This window comes from Larus michahellis, chromosome 5 (assembly GCF_964199755.1).
Source record: "Larus michahellis chromosome 5, bLarMic1.1, whole genome shotgun sequence".
Taxonomy (NCBI): Eukaryota; Metazoa; Chordata; class Aves; order Charadriiformes; family Laridae; genus Larus; species Larus michahellis.
Window position 1 is genome coordinate 62,586,565 of NC_133900.1, and position 19,301 is coordinate 62,605,865.

General features: G+C 40.6%; 1 protein-coding gene across 26 annotated transcripts in view; it reads right to left on the reverse strand.

The window, feature by feature from the left end:
• Positions 1-19,301, reverse strand: part of LDB2 (LIM domain binding 2) — a 397,269-nt gene that overhangs the window by 51,420 nt on the left and 326,548 nt on the right. For all 26 annotated transcript variants that reach the window (XM_074587651.1, XM_074587652.1, XM_074587646.1 and 23 more), the window contains one exon: positions 3,149-3,321. In XM_074587651.1, the coding sequence (XP_074443752.1) occupies positions 3,149-3,321 (173 nt within the window). The remainder of the gene's footprint in view (positions 1-3,148; positions 3,322-19,301) is intronic.

The following is a 19,301-nucleotide window of genomic DNA, read 5'->3' on the forward strand; positions in this document are numbered from 1 at the left end:
TACTGTGAGCTCTGACATTTTGTTTCTGTGGTAACCAAAATCAGCTGATTAGTTGGCATGGCAACAGAAAAGATGTAATCCCAGCAGACACACTCTAATCAATGCCCCCAGCACAGATGGTCTCCGGAGGATCAACAAGAAAGAGGCTGGCAGGCATTCAGTATGTCACGTGGTTGCTCTAGACTAGGCCAGGAAAAAACTAAAAAAGAACATTTCTCAAACTAACCAATAGCTTTTTAACCCCTTCATTGCACTTATTAATTGTAGGAATTTCAACTGCTCGCATCTATGAAAATCAACTTGGGTCCTGTGCCTTATGGCTCAGAGCCTCGCTCTCCTGACACGGGGCATCTTTAAAAACTCTCCCCCTCCTATTAGTGACCATTTCTCACACCTGACCCTGTGCTTGAAAAGAAACCTAAAGCTTATAGAAATCTGGGAAATGCCTGAGATTGTTAGTAAGAATTAAAATCACTGAGTTTCAAGGGCTTCACCTATAAAATCCAGCCAATGGCCCCACTGTTGGGCACAGGAAGAGAACGGTTTGACCATGGGGTGCTCACTGCTCTAGTGGTAAAGGAAAAGCTCGCCTCTGCCAGTCTATTGGGAAATACAAATAAACATCGCTAACTGCAGAAAAACAGTTTGCCTACATTGAAAGTTGGAGTGTCAGTAAACACGGTGAAAACAAAGACTTAGGAGGACTCCTGAAGCTTTCCTTTACCTGGAGAAAAAAATGAAGCATTTGCCAGGTAAACAAACACGGTAGTTAGGGCTTCAGTCTCTCCTTTTACCACATTCAATTCATGCCATTGAACTGTATTAAATTCTTTATAGCATTTATTTATACCTTGATAAAACAATTTTAAAGTGAGTGACACTTTACAAGGACCTCTTGCCCTCTAAAGACAAGCTGGACCATTCATATTGGTACTGTTAGGCATGTTCTAGCCATATCCGTTTGAAAAAAAAATTTGAAATGCCATTTTATATATTCATCCAATACTGCAGTATGCAGTGAGTTGCTCTAACTAGGAAAATGTCGAAATGAATAAAATGTAGCTGTGGATTCCTGATTCAATACGTGATGAAAACTGTTTCAGCCCATTATATTAGAAGTTAGTGAATTTGTAGCTCACAAGTTGTGAAACTGAAACAGCTATTAACAAATATAGTTTGTATTTTTGCATTAAAAAAACCCTTTGTGGTACCTTCACAGGGTCAAATTCAGACATGATCTAAGGAGCTACACAGTCCATTGGACTGCTGCGTATTATTGGAGGTCTGCTTTGTTCCACCACCGATGCTGTGAGAGTTAGTTTACCTTTGGGTACAAGACCTGTGCCCTCAGTACCTCTGCTAGAAGTTGCAGACACACAGCTGAGACAACATTCGGCTCTACCTTATTTCTGAGAGATTAATATATTCTTTTCTCCTTTATTCCACCAACTACTGTGTTTTATTTCAAATTTGCTCTTACTAACACAGTAAACGTACAGCCATTAAACCCCCTAATTTTTCTGCTAGAATCCAAATCACATCCCCACCTGAACTTTTCTACCGGGATACAGAGGTTTATATAGGAATCCGCAACAGGGCTGCGGTGCACATGGAGGGTCTCACTGCCCGCAGCAGGATGGTGCCACGGGAGATGACTGTGGCCCCCCTCACACGAGGTGTGCCCCCAGCCCGCTCCCTGCTGCTACTTTATCTTTGACTTGCCGGATACTGGTCTCCTTTCCAAACTAACAATACTGTAATGTGCTGTTATGATAAATAAAAGAAACTAATTGAATCAAGAAAAGCGTGTTTTGTTTACTGATTCAAAAAACCCACCCTTTTATTTGCTATTGCTTTAAAGTGAATACAAAGGGAAATGACAGAAATCACTTTAAGAAGCTATGCAAAGAAACAGCTACTGTATACCCTCGTTGCATCCTCTGCACATTGCCAGCATGTACAACTCGTTGTGGCAAAGAGGTGCTTCCTAGGAATATCTGGTCTCTTTGGATCTCTCTCTCTCTCTGGTTGTGCCTGTGTAAGTCACAGGGGGCTGGAGCGGGAGAGCTGGAACAAGGACACCATTAAATGCACACCTCCTAGCTCAACAGCGCTCCACACACCAGCGGCTTCCTCTCCCTCTTCTTTGAGCCCCACTCCAAGAGCCAGGAAGATGTCAGGGAAGAGACTACGAACGGATGGGCCTCACATACATGATAACACAGCATAAGCCATGTGGGCCTGGTCATGATGCTGTCAACTGCTGATGCCTTTTTTGACTCTAAAACCTCCACAGTCCTGCAAGCCAAGGGCAACACGGACAAGTTATCTCCTCCTGCTGCTCCTTCTCCTTTTGTGCTTTTCTCCATGCAAAGGTTAAAATTCATACAGATGAACAGGTACAAGATGGAAAATCATCATTTCCTGTTAATTTACAAAAAGGTACATTTCCATTTTGAAAATCAGTTTACCGCTTTTTTTAATATAAGAGAATTTTTGTTTTAATTTGTATTTTCCACCTTTTTCACACTGTTTTTATGAATGTATGGCACTCAGCTTAATTACAGGACTAGAAGTGGCCAATGCATGAAGATAATTCACTATCAATTACAAATATTGAATATTCACTAACTGTCTGATCCAGAGCATGTTTAAATCAATTGACTCCTTCCTGCCCTTTCGACCAGCATCCTACTGTATTAAATCACTATTTTCCTAGAGATTTATCGTCCTTGGACTGGGTAAGTATCAAATGCAAAGCATACCATCCCAAATGGTAGGTACCAGCAATGTGAAATCTCATTGTTGCTTTAAAATCAAGCCCAGCGAAAAGGAGATGGGCAGGTTGAATTTAATTCACGTACAGCTGATTGTTCTGGCAACCTGGCATTATGTGCTTCTCTTGCAATCTTTCTGGGAGAATTGCAGGGGATGCCCACAGAATTTTCCAGTCACGTAATGAATATAGAAAATAGTAATTAAATGGCTTCAAGGGTTTTCAATATTAGAAATAATCTCAGTCTACCAGAAAAATGCAACAGCAAGTATTTTTCACCCTTATACACACTGAAAAAGAAAGGGAAAAAACCACCAAAACCCAACAAAAAAAGCAAACCAACAACATGCTTTATTGAGTCTTCCCTGTTACCTTGGTAAACATGGGTTTTCCATGCTGAGTGACCATGGTGCATTGATCACAGTCCACTGTGATGGATGAGTTGTGGTATGACTCTTTTGAGTGCTTGAGAATGTAATACAGGTCTGTTACACCTCCTTCAAAGACAGTGCTAAAATAACGAGGAATGAGGGTCCTTCCAATTGCTGTGAGGAAAATACAAAGCAGAATTCAGCAAATGCTCTAGGTTATAAAGTCTCAAACTATTTGCTAACAGAACATGAATAATTTTAAGTGCAATGAAATCAAACTTTCATTTCACGACCATAATACGTGTTCTCTGTCTGCTGTAGGAATGAAGTTGCGCCTGCTCCCATTGAAATCAATGAAAATGGCTTACTCCATTCAGAGGGAGTGGGCTCATATTATTTAATCTTTTTGCATTGATGGTGAGTTGGAGTCACCCTTGAAACCATCTGCAAGGTTTTTTGTCCTGAAGCAATTATTATACAGAAAGCCACATGGTGTCAATTATGACTGAAATTTGGATATTACTCATAAATGTATAAATACAAGTGGTGAGCATTTACAGAAATATACCCGTACACCCAAATTGGCAAAGCACATTTATATAGGGGGGTTGTGTACACGTATAAGTTTGTCTGTGTGTGGGCACATGTATATTTATATATACTCACCCACACATCACACACACACACACACATGCGCACGCATTCGTGATTGAATAGGAGGGCTACTGCTGAGAAATCAGAGTCCTGGGGATTGAAGAAGGACCTAAGAACGCAATACGATACACATTACACAATATGTGACTAACCACAGGTCTATCCGAGATCTCTCTTTAGACCAGAAGTATTTATGCCGTAGGCTAGAAAGTCTGAGCAGACATCTGAACTAGCTTATAGGCACCATTTAAACCTCAAACTATGGACTCGAGGTACCCAATTCTGCAATACTTACTCAGCCAAAACTCTCACTGAAGTCAGATGTCTCACTTCAATAGCACTTTCAGGTGAGTACTACAAGGTCTAATTCCAAATACGTAATAGTTATAGTGAGCTTCTGGGTATATTTCAGATGCACAAACTAGCAGAAGCACTGACATCAAAGGCAATTATCTCGTATGCAAGTGATGTTTTCCATCTCCTTTTTTACAGATAAATTTGGATGCAACCACAAGCCTGGTACGACAGAACACTTCAGTTTATAATAGACTGAGACTTCATACCGAGTGACTCATTGCTTTGCATGCATTAATCAATCCCCAGTAATTCTGAGTGGTGGGTACATAAAAATTGCTTCCATTTTACAGAGGGAAATACTAAGCGATTTAAACTTTGTTTTGGAAGAACGAGACAGAAATGTCCCCATCAACAGGCAAGATTAGAGCTTATTAGTTCCTAATTCTTATATGTCTATTAGGACTATGCGGTGAGTCATGCCTCCCTCATTTGCTGTTTACTTTTGAGAGTAATTTCTAAAAAAATTATTTTCATAGGAATTTTGCCAGCACACAAACAAAAGCTCCTGACCCTAAAAATGTATTTGCAAGTGGGTGTTGTAAATTAAAAAGCATGGCGTTTTCACAGTAGTTCTGTGAAAACTGTTTCTGCTCTGTGCATTAAAATGTGGAATATTGCATGTGGAGTCATAATGCACATTATATAATGAAAATATACAAATATGGAAAATTAGGACTTGTTAAAACTTTTGCTATAATATTAGATATTAATGTAACTTAATGTACAAAAATATACCACACTCTCTGGAAGTGGCTGACAATTCAATGAATACATTGAATGACTATTCTACAACTCTAGCTCCTAAAAACCCCTACCCACTCATCATGCATATATTAATTTTCTACAGTCTTTTAATTTAATTTAGAAAAACTGAAGTCCAGTGTATCAGCATAGGACTCAACTCAGGCTTTAACTCAAATATTTCCATGTTGGTATGGTATATAGTAAAACGTGAAATTTACCCATCAAGTTAATTTCTTGCTCCCCTAAGGCTAATTAGTGCAAATTAAATTTCCTGCTAATCATCCTAAGCAGCGAATGTGTAATATGAAAATCCAGCATTCCTACTGATTGTGATAAACCTCTGTTCACGTGACTTATGCACTGCATAAATACCTTGAAACTATTTTAACTGCAGTTTATAGACTGTTCCCAAAGTAGCGTGGTCATATGGTGTTGCTTTTTGCACAGCTACAACACATTGAAGAAGGCTAGAAATACATTAAATACCTTATTCTTATTACTTTTCCTAGTAAGCATTATCTGTGTTTGCCACAGGGATATGCTACTGTGAACAACAAAGTGAGGAACCAAAAGGATGAACAGGAATAGAGGTGCCCACAAGGATATGCCCCATGGAACCTGATTTTCAATGACAGATGCAGACCCTGTCTGCCTGTAAAATTGAAAACAGCTAATGCAAATGTCCAGCATAAACTATTATAGCTAATATTCACCTCCAGAAGAAACATTCATGGAAACTTGTATTAACAAGCAGACATGTCCCGGGGTCACTATGTTGCCTTGCCACAGAAGACTGGAGGGGTTTCAAGGTTTTGGTTCTCTTCCTGAAGCACTCAATGGCTTAAAACGGTCATTTCATTTCTAGGATAAACATGAAACTCTCTACAGGGGTAACAAAGCTTATTTGTGCAGCAGACAGTATTTCCAAGAACAACAAAAGGCTCTGGAACAGCTCTTATAAAGTCTAGGGATCACCACAAACGTTGTGCATTTTAAGTGCAAAGGACTTTTCCCTGATTTTTTCTCCTCCAACATGTGATTGTGTATATAAACAGTCAAACACGTATGTGTGGGCACCCTCAGCTCTGCTGCATGCATGCGTACAATCCTTTCCTGGGCACAGGAATATGAATGTGGCAAAGGTGCATTTCCTTCCCTTCTTGCAGTAGATGGACACGCTCAGGTGTGGATGTACACACTCCACCTGTGTCTGCCACTATACAGCTCAACAGGATTTTAGCAACACCACGCATCTTCTGCCAGAGTCAGATGAAGGCTACTTCCTAGGAGGACTCCAAGTAATGCAAAGGCAGGATTGTGGGACAACTTGATACCCGTGGCCACTTCAGGCTGTAGTTTAGCCATCCTTGCACCAGAACTGTGAACTCACACCTTGCAGAGCACAGGCAAGCTGTACACTAGCTTGGTCTTGGGTTTGCGGTTCCCCAGAGGCAGTCACAGACAACAACGGCAAATATAGTCTAAATAATATATGGTGTAATATCACACCAACAGGGCTGAACGAAGCCTTACACGCTACTGGCACTGGAATTCCTTCATGGTTTAGAGCTTGACTTTTAGTCCACAGAATAAATTTTAAGAATGCATCTCTGTGCATGGTTTTGTAGTGCTCCTCCCTCCCACACCACACTTCCCTGAAGTAGCATCAGATGGACACCCTCAGAGCCAGTGCACAGATCTTTGCCACAGGAGATCCGCGAGTGCATGTTTGCAGCAGCAAACAGTCAGTTTGAGTCTTGCAATTTCCTTTCCTGGTGTCAGGGCCCTGACAGCACCCTGAAAGCACCCCTGCTCTGGAGTTGGGCTGCCAGGCAGATTTTCTTCCCAGCTTCTCAGGGGAATCATTGCCCAGCTACCATGAGGCTTTCTTCCTGCATCCTTGTGGAGCAACTGGACCTCCTTGCAGTCCTGTCTCCTATCCAACTGTTGCTCTTTATTCTTTCTCCAATCTCTTTGCTCACCTACCCCCATGGACCATTCTTCCATTTTCTCACCTTATAGTTGGTAGCTTTGCATCAGTTATCTTGCAAGTTCACTGTTCAGTTCCCAGTATTTCCCTGTTTTCTCTCCCCCTCCTCACATGCTGCCCTTTTTTCTCTTGCTTGGGGAGGCTCATTAACCCTTCCCAAATCCACACAATTTCCTCATTCTCCTTACTTAAGCATGCCCGGTTACCTAGTCTCAGTCTTCCTATTCTCCTCCACCCTTGCCAAAACACCAGCTTCACACTCACTTTCTTGGTGCTCTTCCTACCCAACCAGGCTGCCCCAGATGCTTGTCCCAGGCTCCCTGCCTCAGCAGTCTAACCCCCTTCTGGATCTTGATTTTGTGGTTTCTTTGCCCCCAAGATTCTCTCTCTGCCCTTTTCTCCACTCTGCCTCCTCCTAACAGCAGATTCTTTCTCCAAACGAATCCCATCCTTCTTTCCTTCCTTCAGCTTCTCATCCAGCCAGGGACCAGGCAAGAGGACCTCTTCTCTCTGTGCCCCCCACTCAGCCAAACATCTCACTGTTCCCTGTGTTTTTCTCACTGACTTCCAACTCTCCCTTACTTAATCATCCTCCATCCTCTCCTTTCACCTCCCGGTTACTATTTCTCTCCCCTCTCTGCATCAATATCATTTTGCCCTGATTTATTCCCTTCTCTTTTCTTTCCTCCTCTTCCCTCTTCTTTCCTCTACATTCAGGTCAAGTTACTTCCTTTGCAGGGCCACTTGGATCCCGGGTGCATCCTACAGGAGTGCAGGAGAAGGAAGGGCCTGCATCCTCCAGGAGTGCAGGAGAAGGAAGGGCCTGCATCCGCCAGGAGTGCAGGAGAAGGAAGGGCCTCCTGCTCTTGCATACAGCACTGGCTGAGCCTTCCCCACTGGCTTTGCAGTGGATATGTCCACCAGTTCATATAGTCCTGAGCTGCAACATGTCTGGTTACTCTTTGCAGTTGGCACGCGGATAGCACCATTGGGCTCCTACAAGGAGCCTTACTATGTTCCTGGGAAAGTGAGTCCTTGAAAATTTTAGTTGCAAACTCTTGTAAAGCCTGCACTGAGTACTTGAGAATGGGCAGGCTTTTCCCCCAAAGATTTATAAATTTGCCTAATTCAGTCAGATTTCCACAAAGAGGACAAAGGGGAAACCTCTGCTGCAAAGGCAAGCAACCCTACTCCAGAGCATACAGATTCCTGGGCATTTAAAAAACAAAGTTGCAAGACTTTTGTAACACAGACAAAGAAAGAAGAAATCCTTTTTTGTCTTAAATAAAAAAGAATCAGCTAAAAGCAAAAACAATGTCAGCTTTATTGAGTCAAGTTTGGCAAAATTATAAATTAGTAGAAAAAAGGCCGTTTAATGGGACTTATGAAGAATATTAACAAGAAATGCCATATCATCTGCCTGCAAGAATACATTGGAATAGCCATGACTGCGGATGCTGAAGTTCTGAGCTCAATACTCAGGCTTAGGAAAGCAGACGTAGATTCGTACCTGCATCTATACAAATACTAACAGGCTCTTACAGTCACATTACCCAGAAAAGACCTTTTTATAGTGTGAAATGTGACACCCTACACTGTTAATATACTAGAAGAAAAATTCACCTGCCCTTCAGTGTTCAGACATAAACTCCAGATCACTGGAATGCTAGTTTAAATTATCATTATGTCCTGGGCAGCATCCTTCATCCTTAGCTGAGTATCTGAGGATGTAGTATTTCCCATGAGAAGCAGGCACTGCCCCTTAACGTTTGCTTCATTTGTGCTAGCAAATCCCCAGATAGCAAAGTAAACTGACAAAGATCAGCTGGATTTAGCAACAGGTAATAGTTATTGATATGAAAATGTCTGTAAGAAAGGCATACCTGAAGTGACTATTTTGCACAAAATATAATACTGTCATCCACTGGAATGACATACTTTTAGCCTATTCAGTGGTGTAACAGCTTGGCTACATGTGATTTTGTGTACCTTTTTCGTGAATCAGAGACCTAGATACAATTTTAGAATTGAAGACAGGTAGATTTGTGACACTCCCCCAAATATGAGCGTTCCAGAAATCAATTAATTCAATCTATCAACAGAGGCAAAAAGTTTTATAGGTCAGTATAGGTCAGTAACAGTTATATATAATTTCTTAAGTATCATTCCTGGGGAATTCTAAAGAAAAGAATGAAACCATCTGACATTTTAAATGGTCCAAGGCCTGCCTCTCAGGGAGGGAGGCTCTTAGGTCACACTCCTGCTTTTTGGCCTGAGCATGCAACAAGAATGATAAGGCTGCCACACTGCCATCCAGATCCTAGCAATCATTATTTTCATGCTGTCCTTTCATTTATTTTCCCTTTAAAATATGTTTGCCTGAGTGTAAAATACTTTATTCTCTCGGGAATATGTTTAAGTCTAAAATTATTTTGCCGTCACAAATTGAGCCAAAAAGTCCAATGATCTCCAGGTGGGAATAGCGATAATTTGTGCAGTTCAGGGGTTTTGTGAGCCTCAGACTAGCTATGAGCAGGAAGCCAGTTAAAAAAATAGTTTGTAATGTAACTGTGGTACCATCAAACACCATGTGGTGGTGATGGTACTGTTAGCGTTGTTTGGGTTTTTTTTTTCCCAAGGAAGATTTGAATAAAATAGAAAGTAAACATGTTTTTCTAGTTCACAGGAAACTGGTATTATTTGTGGGCTAGGAATAGAAGAACACTTCCTTGCTTTGTGTCCCAAAGATAGGCTGTCAAAATCTCAATGCCCTCTCTACAGAATGAAGGTTCACGGCCTCTTTGCAGAAGCAGGGCTCGATAGCAAACCTCCCCTTGCTCACTGAACTGCTCATGTATTGCTGTTAAAGCAGAAGCTCTCAGGGGCAGAGACTTGAATTTAGCATATACATATACACCATCTAAGATAACTGCCAAGTTGGTATAGAAGTGAAACAATGGAAGTGTTAATCAGTGAAATAAAAATATTGGTTTTATTGCTTCCAGGCTGTTTTTTGCAGCTCTGAATCCTGTCAAGTCCTATGTCTTCAATTAAAGCTAGGATATAAAATAAGTAATAAAACAGACACGAATATAAAAACATAAAATATAAAAAGCCTTTAAAAGTTCCACAGAATCAGCAACAGAAAGAAAAAAACCCACCCTGTGCCTATATCTTAAAGGAGCTCTGTCTGAAAGCTCTGCTGCAGCCTGCAGCTGAGTATCTCATCAACATCCTATAGATTAGCTTGAGGAACTCCACTAGTTGAGGTTTCTTGGCTCCTAACAGAAAATGTTGAGCTGTCCCGTAAAGCCCTAGTTAGACCATCACAGTCTCTCGCTTGACAGATTATCACGGCTGGATCTCAATAATTAACTGGAGATGCTACAACCAGCTCTCCCTCAGCAAGATGTAAGGGCTAGGGAAGCCAGGAGAAGACTTCCCATTGATTGCAATGAGCTTTCCTGAGCACCGCAGAAGAAAGCCTGAGCTTTCTGTTAATTGTTAATTGTCATGGCTAATGGACATCTGTGTGGGCCAGAGCTTGGTATGTTCATTTACATATGTTTTTATAATTGAAATAAACAAATTCATACCCACAAAGCAAAACTGCCTGGAGTTCCATAGTGATGTCATTGGCGTTATTCTGCCTATAGTTCTATTTGCCCGAATTTCTTTCAGTGAAATAACACATCAGGTGTGTTTCATCCCAGACACAGTCCAACTGGCTGGGATGTGGAGGGAGGGATTCCTCCTTGAAGCAGCTCTGGACAGCAGTAAAGCTCCAGTTTTCAGTACTATGACCTGCTCTCTGGAAGAGCTGCAAGGCAGGCTGCTCACGGGAATGCCCTTCCACCTTTAGAACACCTTATCTGGTGTGTGGATTCAAACCCAAACAGCATGAATCTGTCAATTCCCAGGAAAAGCTACTGTTAGATTTATTATATGGCATGAAAAGCAGTAAAAAGACAGTCTAATATTCACTCTCAGAGATGTGTGGGCCATGTTGATTAAACCACCCACATGTATCCAGAGCAGAATCTGGCACACGCAGGCCTGTCCTTTTTTTCTCCCTATCTAGTGGGTAAGTTTGGGGTTCTATCATTTAGACTGCATATAGAATAAAAATCATAATGTATGATTAATTTCCACTTATTGGAAATTTCTAGTTATTTATACAAATTAAATATTAATTAAAATTAAATGTATTATTTAAAACCTATTACAAAGTTAGTAACAATAATAATAAACTATAATATACTAGTATACTATAAATAATAGTATACTAGTAATATACTACATCATATTTAAACATTCAGAAAACACCTGTATAATCTACAAACACTGTAGATTTTAAACTCCATGAAATTTGGAAGACAGTGGAAGTACTACCTCCATATTGCTAATAAGGCACAGCTTTTGGAGGAGTAAAATTATCCATATATACATTCTTCCCGTGCCCTTACAGTTCTGTTTTTATCTTTAATGATCTACTAAGCACTTCATGGAAATTGGGGAAATCTAAGGTTTCTAACCATTTTGTCTTTTTTCTCAATTTTGTAACAAAACTGCAAAGTGGGATGAGCAACATGGATTCAGCAGCGTGACTGAGTGACTTGAATACTTTCCACATCCAGAACCCAAGGTTTTGGGAGGTTTTTGTTTTGATTCATGATACTTCCATGGTATCTGCAATATCTTATTTATTTTATGTCAAGAATCATAGAATCATAGAATGGTTTGGGTTGGAAGGGACCTTAAAGATCATCTAGTTCCAACCCCCCTGCCCTGGGCAGGGACATCTCCCATTAGACCTGGTTGCTCAAAGTCCCATCCAGCTGGGCCTTGAACACTTCCAGGGATGGGGATAATATTCCCTACAGTTAAAATTATAGCCCAAAATACTAAAGCTTATAAAATTGTAAATGTTAGGTTTCCCTCTCCAGTTTCTTCTATCCTGCATAATATAATTAGCATGTTGGGTTTAACTCTGCCTTTTCTCCAATAAGTATTTTCTAACAACAATTTACCCTGGTGAGGATTTGCCTGTACAATTGTGATTCAGTTGACAGTGTATTTCCATTTCTAGAAAGCCTGTAACTAGCACTTCAATCCTCTGAAACACACTTGAGTCAAGAACAAGTAATAGAAACTTCATGACAATGAGACCTCAGCTTAACTCCCCACACCTTATGACCCTTATTCTCATAGACGCCTAATCTGCAACTCAGTCCTAAATCCATCATCTCTCTGAAGACAGACAATATTTTACTATAATTCATTTTAGTAAAAATTGTCAGAAAACAACTGTGTTGTCAGAAAACAGCTCGATGTGTCTCAGTACAAAGCTAAAGTGCAACAGCATAGTTTTTCAGTAAGGCTCAGCCAGCCTACCTATTACAATAAATTTTCCTCCCAACCCTTTCCTTATTATACTGTCAACACTCTATCAGTCATTAAAGAATTGCTCACCACAAAATTCTGAGTCTTCAGATCTAGAGTATTTCAGCCTTAGGCTAAGACAGTGTGGAGCAGGGAATATGGGAGAGGAAGCAGCAGAGTCCAAAACCCATGTCACAGGATGGCAGCTGGGCATCGAGGGCACCTCTGGGCGTACAACCCCCCACTCAGAGCAGAGTCACCTGCAGTGGGTTGCCTAGGTCTGTGTCCGGTCAGGTTTTGAAAAGCTCCAAGGATGGAGCTTTCACAATCCCTCTGGATAATTTGTGCCAGTGTTTGACCATCCTTCGAGGAAAATGCTTTTTCTTATGGAACTTTAAATGGAATTGTCTGTGTTTCACTTTGTGCCCAGTGTCTCTTGCATTTCACTGGGCAACACTAAGAAGAGTCTGGCTCCGTCTTCTTTACTCTGTCCCCATCACATATTTACACAAATTGATAAGATGCCCCTTCTCCAGGCTGCACAGTCTCAGCGGTCTCAGCCTCTCCTTATACGGTAGATCCTCCAAGCCCTTAGTCATATTCATGGCTCTTCTCTGGACTTGACGCAGTACAACCGTGTCTTTCTTCTAAATGATGAGCCCAAACTGAATATCCTACTCCAAATATGTCTCAGCAGCGCTGAGGGAAGGATCACCTCCCTCAAACTCTTCCTAATGCAGCCCAGGAGACTGTTGGCTCCTTTGCTGCAGTGGCAGATTGCTGGATCACAGTCAACCTGAACTCTCAGCTCCTTTCCTGCAGGTCCCAGAACCAGCACCTCAAATTCAACCACAAATAGCAAAGCACCGTCCCTGCGCGGTTTTGCACCAGCTTCAAGCTTTAAATTTTCCCTCTGTATCCAGTGACAACATTCTAAGAACTCAGAGAGACTGCTAACCGATCATAAAATGAAAACTCAGAGCCCGTACAGTTTGTTGCTTAAACAACTGAATTAGGATGCTAGTAGTATAGAGCAGGCCAGATCCTTACTCCACACTGAAAATTCAGACTTTCTCATGGCAGGCACATTTCTGAGGAAGCCTATGGTCTAAGCTGATTTTTTAGGCTAGAGAGAAGAAGGGCTTGAGGGGGTTACCCATATTCTTTTCCACAGACATACGTTAGATGAGGAAGCTCCAGTTTTAACTGTAAAACTTCCACACCTTATAAATCAAAACCATCACTCCCTAGCAAAGATCTATACACGAATATTTTAGCAAAGAGAATATTTATATTTACATAAAAAATCTGCACTCTGAATGCGAATAAAGCCAGAACAAATGGCTTGCCTGGTTGCAGTATACAGCCACTCACACTTCTGTCTGTGCTAATCATTCTGTTTGAAGAAATAGTATTTCAGTTAACTTTGTTCAACAACTGCAAAGAAGAAAGTTTTAAAGGCAAGCCAGAGAGGTTATTCACAGCGGTATGACAAAACACTGTCAAAACATAACAAACCACAACCAAACTCAAGCAGAAAATGACAAAATGTAAGACCGTAAAAATGATGGAAATTGTGCAGGACAGGCATTTCAGATGAACAAATGCAATCTGTACCAGCATAAAGGACCAACACAGCACAGAAAATGATACCCAGAAAAGTCGTCTCAAGAAATAAAGGCAAAAACATAAAATTCAAATGACAGGACACCAAAAGAAACAGACAAAAAACAGGCAAACCATCCAGTTGTATTAAATCAAGCTTACCCCTGACCCCTGACTTCATCTGACCTAACAGAATACTAAACACAGCATGAAACAAAAAATTATGTAAAAGCACAAGCAAAATGACATTAAGATAAAGTGACATTGGCCATACCCTCACATACTGACACAATTCTTTTATGCAGGTACCCAAGCTGGTCTGGGGCAGAACCTAGACAGAGAGCTCAAAATCAAAGCTTAGATGCTGCAGAAAATGGGTGTTTGCCTTTTTGTGGCATGTGCGTTCTGATAGTGGGTTAACTGACCAACATTTCACAGCAAATGACTCAATTAATCTCTCGTTGATCTGAATTCAAACAGTTCCACAAAAACTAAGCACACCAATTACCACCTGCAAAGAATCTGGCAATTATGCTGGGGATCTTCCTCCACCCAGATTATATAAATATTCACGCTATTGTTACGAAAGCGTTTAGGAAGACCTGTTGTGCTATATTTGTTAGCACAAAGTTGTTCTGAAGATAGATGTCTACAAACATAATTCTACCAGTTTCTGATCTCCACTTTCTCCTCTGCACCATGTTGAGATGGGAAGTTGAGACAATAAAAAGAAAAAAAGCCCAAACAAAAAAAAAAACAAACCACAAACTTACATGTATTCTAGAAATACTATTAAACATTTACAGTCTATATGAGGGAAGAATAAACAACTGCCAAAGCACTGATCTGAATAATGCATAGGTCCCTTTCACCCTTAGAAACATTGAAAGAGAAGCTGTGAGTGACTGAGACAGAGTACCATGTGTACTGGATAGCTTTTTTACTTCTTAAGCTCCTGATGTACATCCAGGCAAAATCAGCAGCAACATACACCTTTCATTAGCTGCAACTCTGATAAATCCTATTTTTGGTTTCAGCCCAGTTTGTATCTGCCAGAACAGCACCTCACACCACCACCACAATGCCTGATGAGAAGCCTGAGGACACCGTTCCTCATGAGAAGCCTGAGGACAAGCACAGGCTGCCAGGACCTCACAGGGCTCAGCTCAGGCAGAACTTATCTTCCTTGGATGCTCTCTGCAGCTCTCCACAAGCTCTCTTCTGTTGAGAGAAAGCTACTAACAGTACTTACAGCAGCTAGTTTAAGTTAGTTAAAGCTACACCTTCGCTGTGGTAAGTACAGTGTAAACATAGCCATGAATGTGTCTATAAAACATATTGTAGGCAGACACCAACTTGCTCTGCTAACACTCCAAGTAACCCAAAAGCTACATGTTTGCATAGCATGGCGTCACATCTGAGCAAGTAAACCCTGTGAAGAGGCAGGGTATATTTGCTTGGGCTCCAAGCCAGATGAAAATGACCACACAACATCTGGTCAGCTCACCATGTGGTCAGAACAGGCTCATATAGGCATAGCTGACCTTCTCAACACCGGAAGACTTCTTTTCATGGCAAGACTAAAGCCCATGGGTAGGTGATGTGAAGGAGAAAGATAGTGTCTTCCCTGAACACAGGACTTCGTGCTCAAGCGCTGTCAGTCAAGTATCACAGCAGAGTCCACATTCAGGTGAAAAATATCAGAGGTGAAGTGTGTTGATATGTGCATCAAAGGGGACATAACATAGTGGGGAGTGTGTCTGGAGAACTGGTGGGAGGTGAGGGGTTACGGTGATATGATAAAAGATACACACAGCATTCTCAAAATCCTCAAACTGCATTGAGCACATGTGGATTGATAACCAGCACGATTTTTCTGGTAATTTTATGCTGAAGACGTATGAACAATATCTCACCAGTGGATAATATCAGTTGTCGGTTATATACATGTTTTATAACAACCAGAACACTCTTTTTCAAAAAGCCGTTGGTGGTTGGCTTTGATTTCTTTTTTTCTGCAGCAAAGCTTGGTTTCCCACTCTCTTTCTCTTTCAAGCTCATGGAAGCTAACTGCAGAGAAAGTAAAAAGGCATTCAACACACTAGACAAAATAATTAGGAAAATATTCTACCATTTTAAAACGTTTTGTTGGTTTTAAAAGTGCAGCTTGTTTATTACCCCTAAAATGGAGGCAAGTGCCCTGTGTTCAGCTATACAAATCAGATGTCTGACAAAATAACATCAAATAATAAAGAGCCACTTTCAGAAAAGGGCAAGCGATGTAACAGGCTTATAAGCTTCAGTCAGAACACACGTTATATGTAGCTTTTAATAAAATTTTATGCAGCAAGTAACGCAGAATGCTCTTACCTCGAAAAAGTTAACATCAGTAGTAAATGCTGTAACAAATCTGTGCTGAAGTTGAAATAGCCCCTTGCTATGTTTTCTGTCCTTTAAGGTGTATGATACATTTTTTCCACATTTCACAGAGAGTCATTATATCATCTTCTTGATACATTTTTGCTACAATGACTCACTGTGATTTCTGGAACCACTACAGGTAAGATGCAATTCCCGTGACAATGCTGAACTGCCACTGCCAGGACAACTTCAGGGACGCCCTGAACATAAAACATAACAACCACCACACAGGATCAACCCAAATGCCCACCCAGACCAACAGCTCTGCTTGACAACAGCCAAACCAGAAACCTAAAAAAAAAAAAAAAAAAAGGTAAAAAAAAAAAGACAAGTGTGACGTGATCCTTGCCCTGGTCCATCATACCTGCTTCCAAACACGAACAAGTGGAAAGCTACAAAGGTGATGGTTGCATTCAATTACACATGGAAGTCATGGCTACTAACAGCTATTAACATCCAAGTAAAATGAGATTGCAGGGAACTCCATGCTCCAAGTATCAACCTCAAAATTCTTAATTTAATTACAGAAAAATATATACAAACTTTATGGTCCCAGACTGGATACAGAAAAAAAATTTTCTCCTGGAACATATTTTCTTACAAAACTGAAGAAATTCAAGGTGGGAAGTTCTCTAAAGGTTTAGGAATAACATTTTTCTTTCAGCAGTGTTGATAGGGTTACTCTGCAATGCTGCCAATAAGGGTCCCTGTTGACGTCAGGAAGAATGATCCAGATCAATAATTCAGTGTTATGGTATCTTACCATGCATATGACTATCTATCTAATTCAAAATACTTCTTTGACAAATTAAAGATATTTTTCAAAATCTACCAAATTTGAAAAACGTACAGAAATCACCTAATGTGGGAAAACGAATTCAATTTGGTATCTTTCACATTTGTTATCATCAAACAGGACTCTGAATGAAAAAAAACGATACTCCACCTGGCAACACAACCATGCAAATATGGAGCTGTATACATACACATTTGAAATATCCCCATGGATTTCAAATAATTTGTACATATTTCACAACCGAGAATATTTTTTTCAACAGCAGCATTGCAAACTCAAGTCGGGAAACAAAATTTGTTTGGAAACAAATTTTTGTGCCAATTACTGCAGTGAATAGTTAGCTGACTTATTTGTTTACAAAGCCTAACACAATATAAAAGTAAGCTTGGTAGGAACCAATTTGTGCTTTTGTTATATGACAACTAAAAAAGGTCCTGGAATAAAATGCATAAAATGTCAGACCAAAATCGTTATGTTGTGGGCATCCATTACACAGAAGTGTAACAGAAAGCAACACTCCTACAAAGTTATTTTTTTCACCATAACCATAGAAAAATATCTCTGCCTAAAGCCAGTCTTCCTTCACTACAGTCATACATGAATATTTTCGAATTATTTTTCCCCCTGTTAATCCTGATCGTACTTCAGACGTTATTCAAGGACAAATCCTGGTCCTTCATTGATCTCTACTTAAACAGAAGGAATATTGCTTGCATAATGATAAGAAGAATTGAAAAAAATTATCTTCATTTTTGTGAAGTTAGTCACCTAAGAGGTAAGGGCAGAGGAGGAGTGCTGTACCCTGATGCAGGACAGGTAGCTGCACTCTTTCTCTTCCCTATGTGTCTGGATCATGTCAATAAAGCACCCCATGCGCAACTTGAAAACCTCGGAAAACACAGGCTTTGCTCTGCAACTACTCGCTAATACAAACTGAATTCTGTATATAATTTTTTCAGCAAAGTTGTGGATTAATTCAAAACTAAAATGTCATTTTGCTACAAAAAAAAAAAAAATAAAAGGAGGAAAAATCACCCACAGTGAGGCATAAGGAAAGCAATTTAGACAAGTAAGAGCTGTTCCCAGACCTCTGCACAAACCTTGGACTGAACATGACATTTAAAAATTTTTGGATCAGCACTCTTGTATTTTATACAGTGCTTTATCCGCATCTCTCCTATCCTCCTGTTCCTAGAATCAGCACAGCTAGAAATATAAATTAAAAGGTTATTCTTGCATACCTTACATCTGGTTAGAGTTAGGAAGTGCTAAAAATCATATGAGGGAGTTTATTCTCGAAGGCTTTTGGGCCTGAAATTCTTGTTGTTTCCTACCTTTGCAAGAACCTCAGAGGCAAGTGGTTCTTCAAAAGGGATGGCTATTTTGCTTGCCACTGGAAAAGAGTGAAATAACTGATGGTCTGAGATATGGCTTAGAACTCATAAATAACTCATTAAATATTTGAATATATGCAAGTTAACATAGAAGAAAACTCACAGCAACCAATGTGATGCTAAAGGCTCTTCTCCCCTGGGCTTCATAGTCAGTAAGTGCCCACACTGACTGCGCAATATAACAAAGTGCATGTCACATAACTACAGAAATGATTCATGGGGTGAGTCTCACCTGTTCATGCGGATGAAATTTGTATCAGTATATAGGGACCTATACTTCTGAAACAAGAAAATATCGACCCTCTCTTACAGTATGTTCTTTGTGTCTACATAATGAGCCCACTCCAGGAGCAATAAACATGTAGCAAAGTGATTCTGGATTTCTTCAGGCTAGTCCTCTCTGCCTACACACTCACGCAATATTCTACTGGTGTGGAACAGAAGCTTCTAACCATATGCACATTGTGCCGGCAAAGCAGCATGGGTTTGATTTCCCAGAGCTATTCCCATGAGGTGGTGCGCAGCATAGTCACAAGCAGTGGCTCTGAGTGACATTTCTCACCTTTTATCTCTCCTAAAAATCCGCCACTTCCGTGGCAGATTGCAGGCTACACCCCCAAAAGAGGCAACTTCACAGGAAGCCTTTGCTCTGCGTGGGGATGCAGTGTAGGGGAGCTGAACTTTTGCTCCTCCTCTGTTATTTCCACCTGCTTTTTTCCCACGAGCTTCATCACTTGTAAGTCATCCCATTCACATTTTACTCTACCATGCCGAAAGCCGTCTGCTCCATTTGATGTCCTTCAAAGGGGTA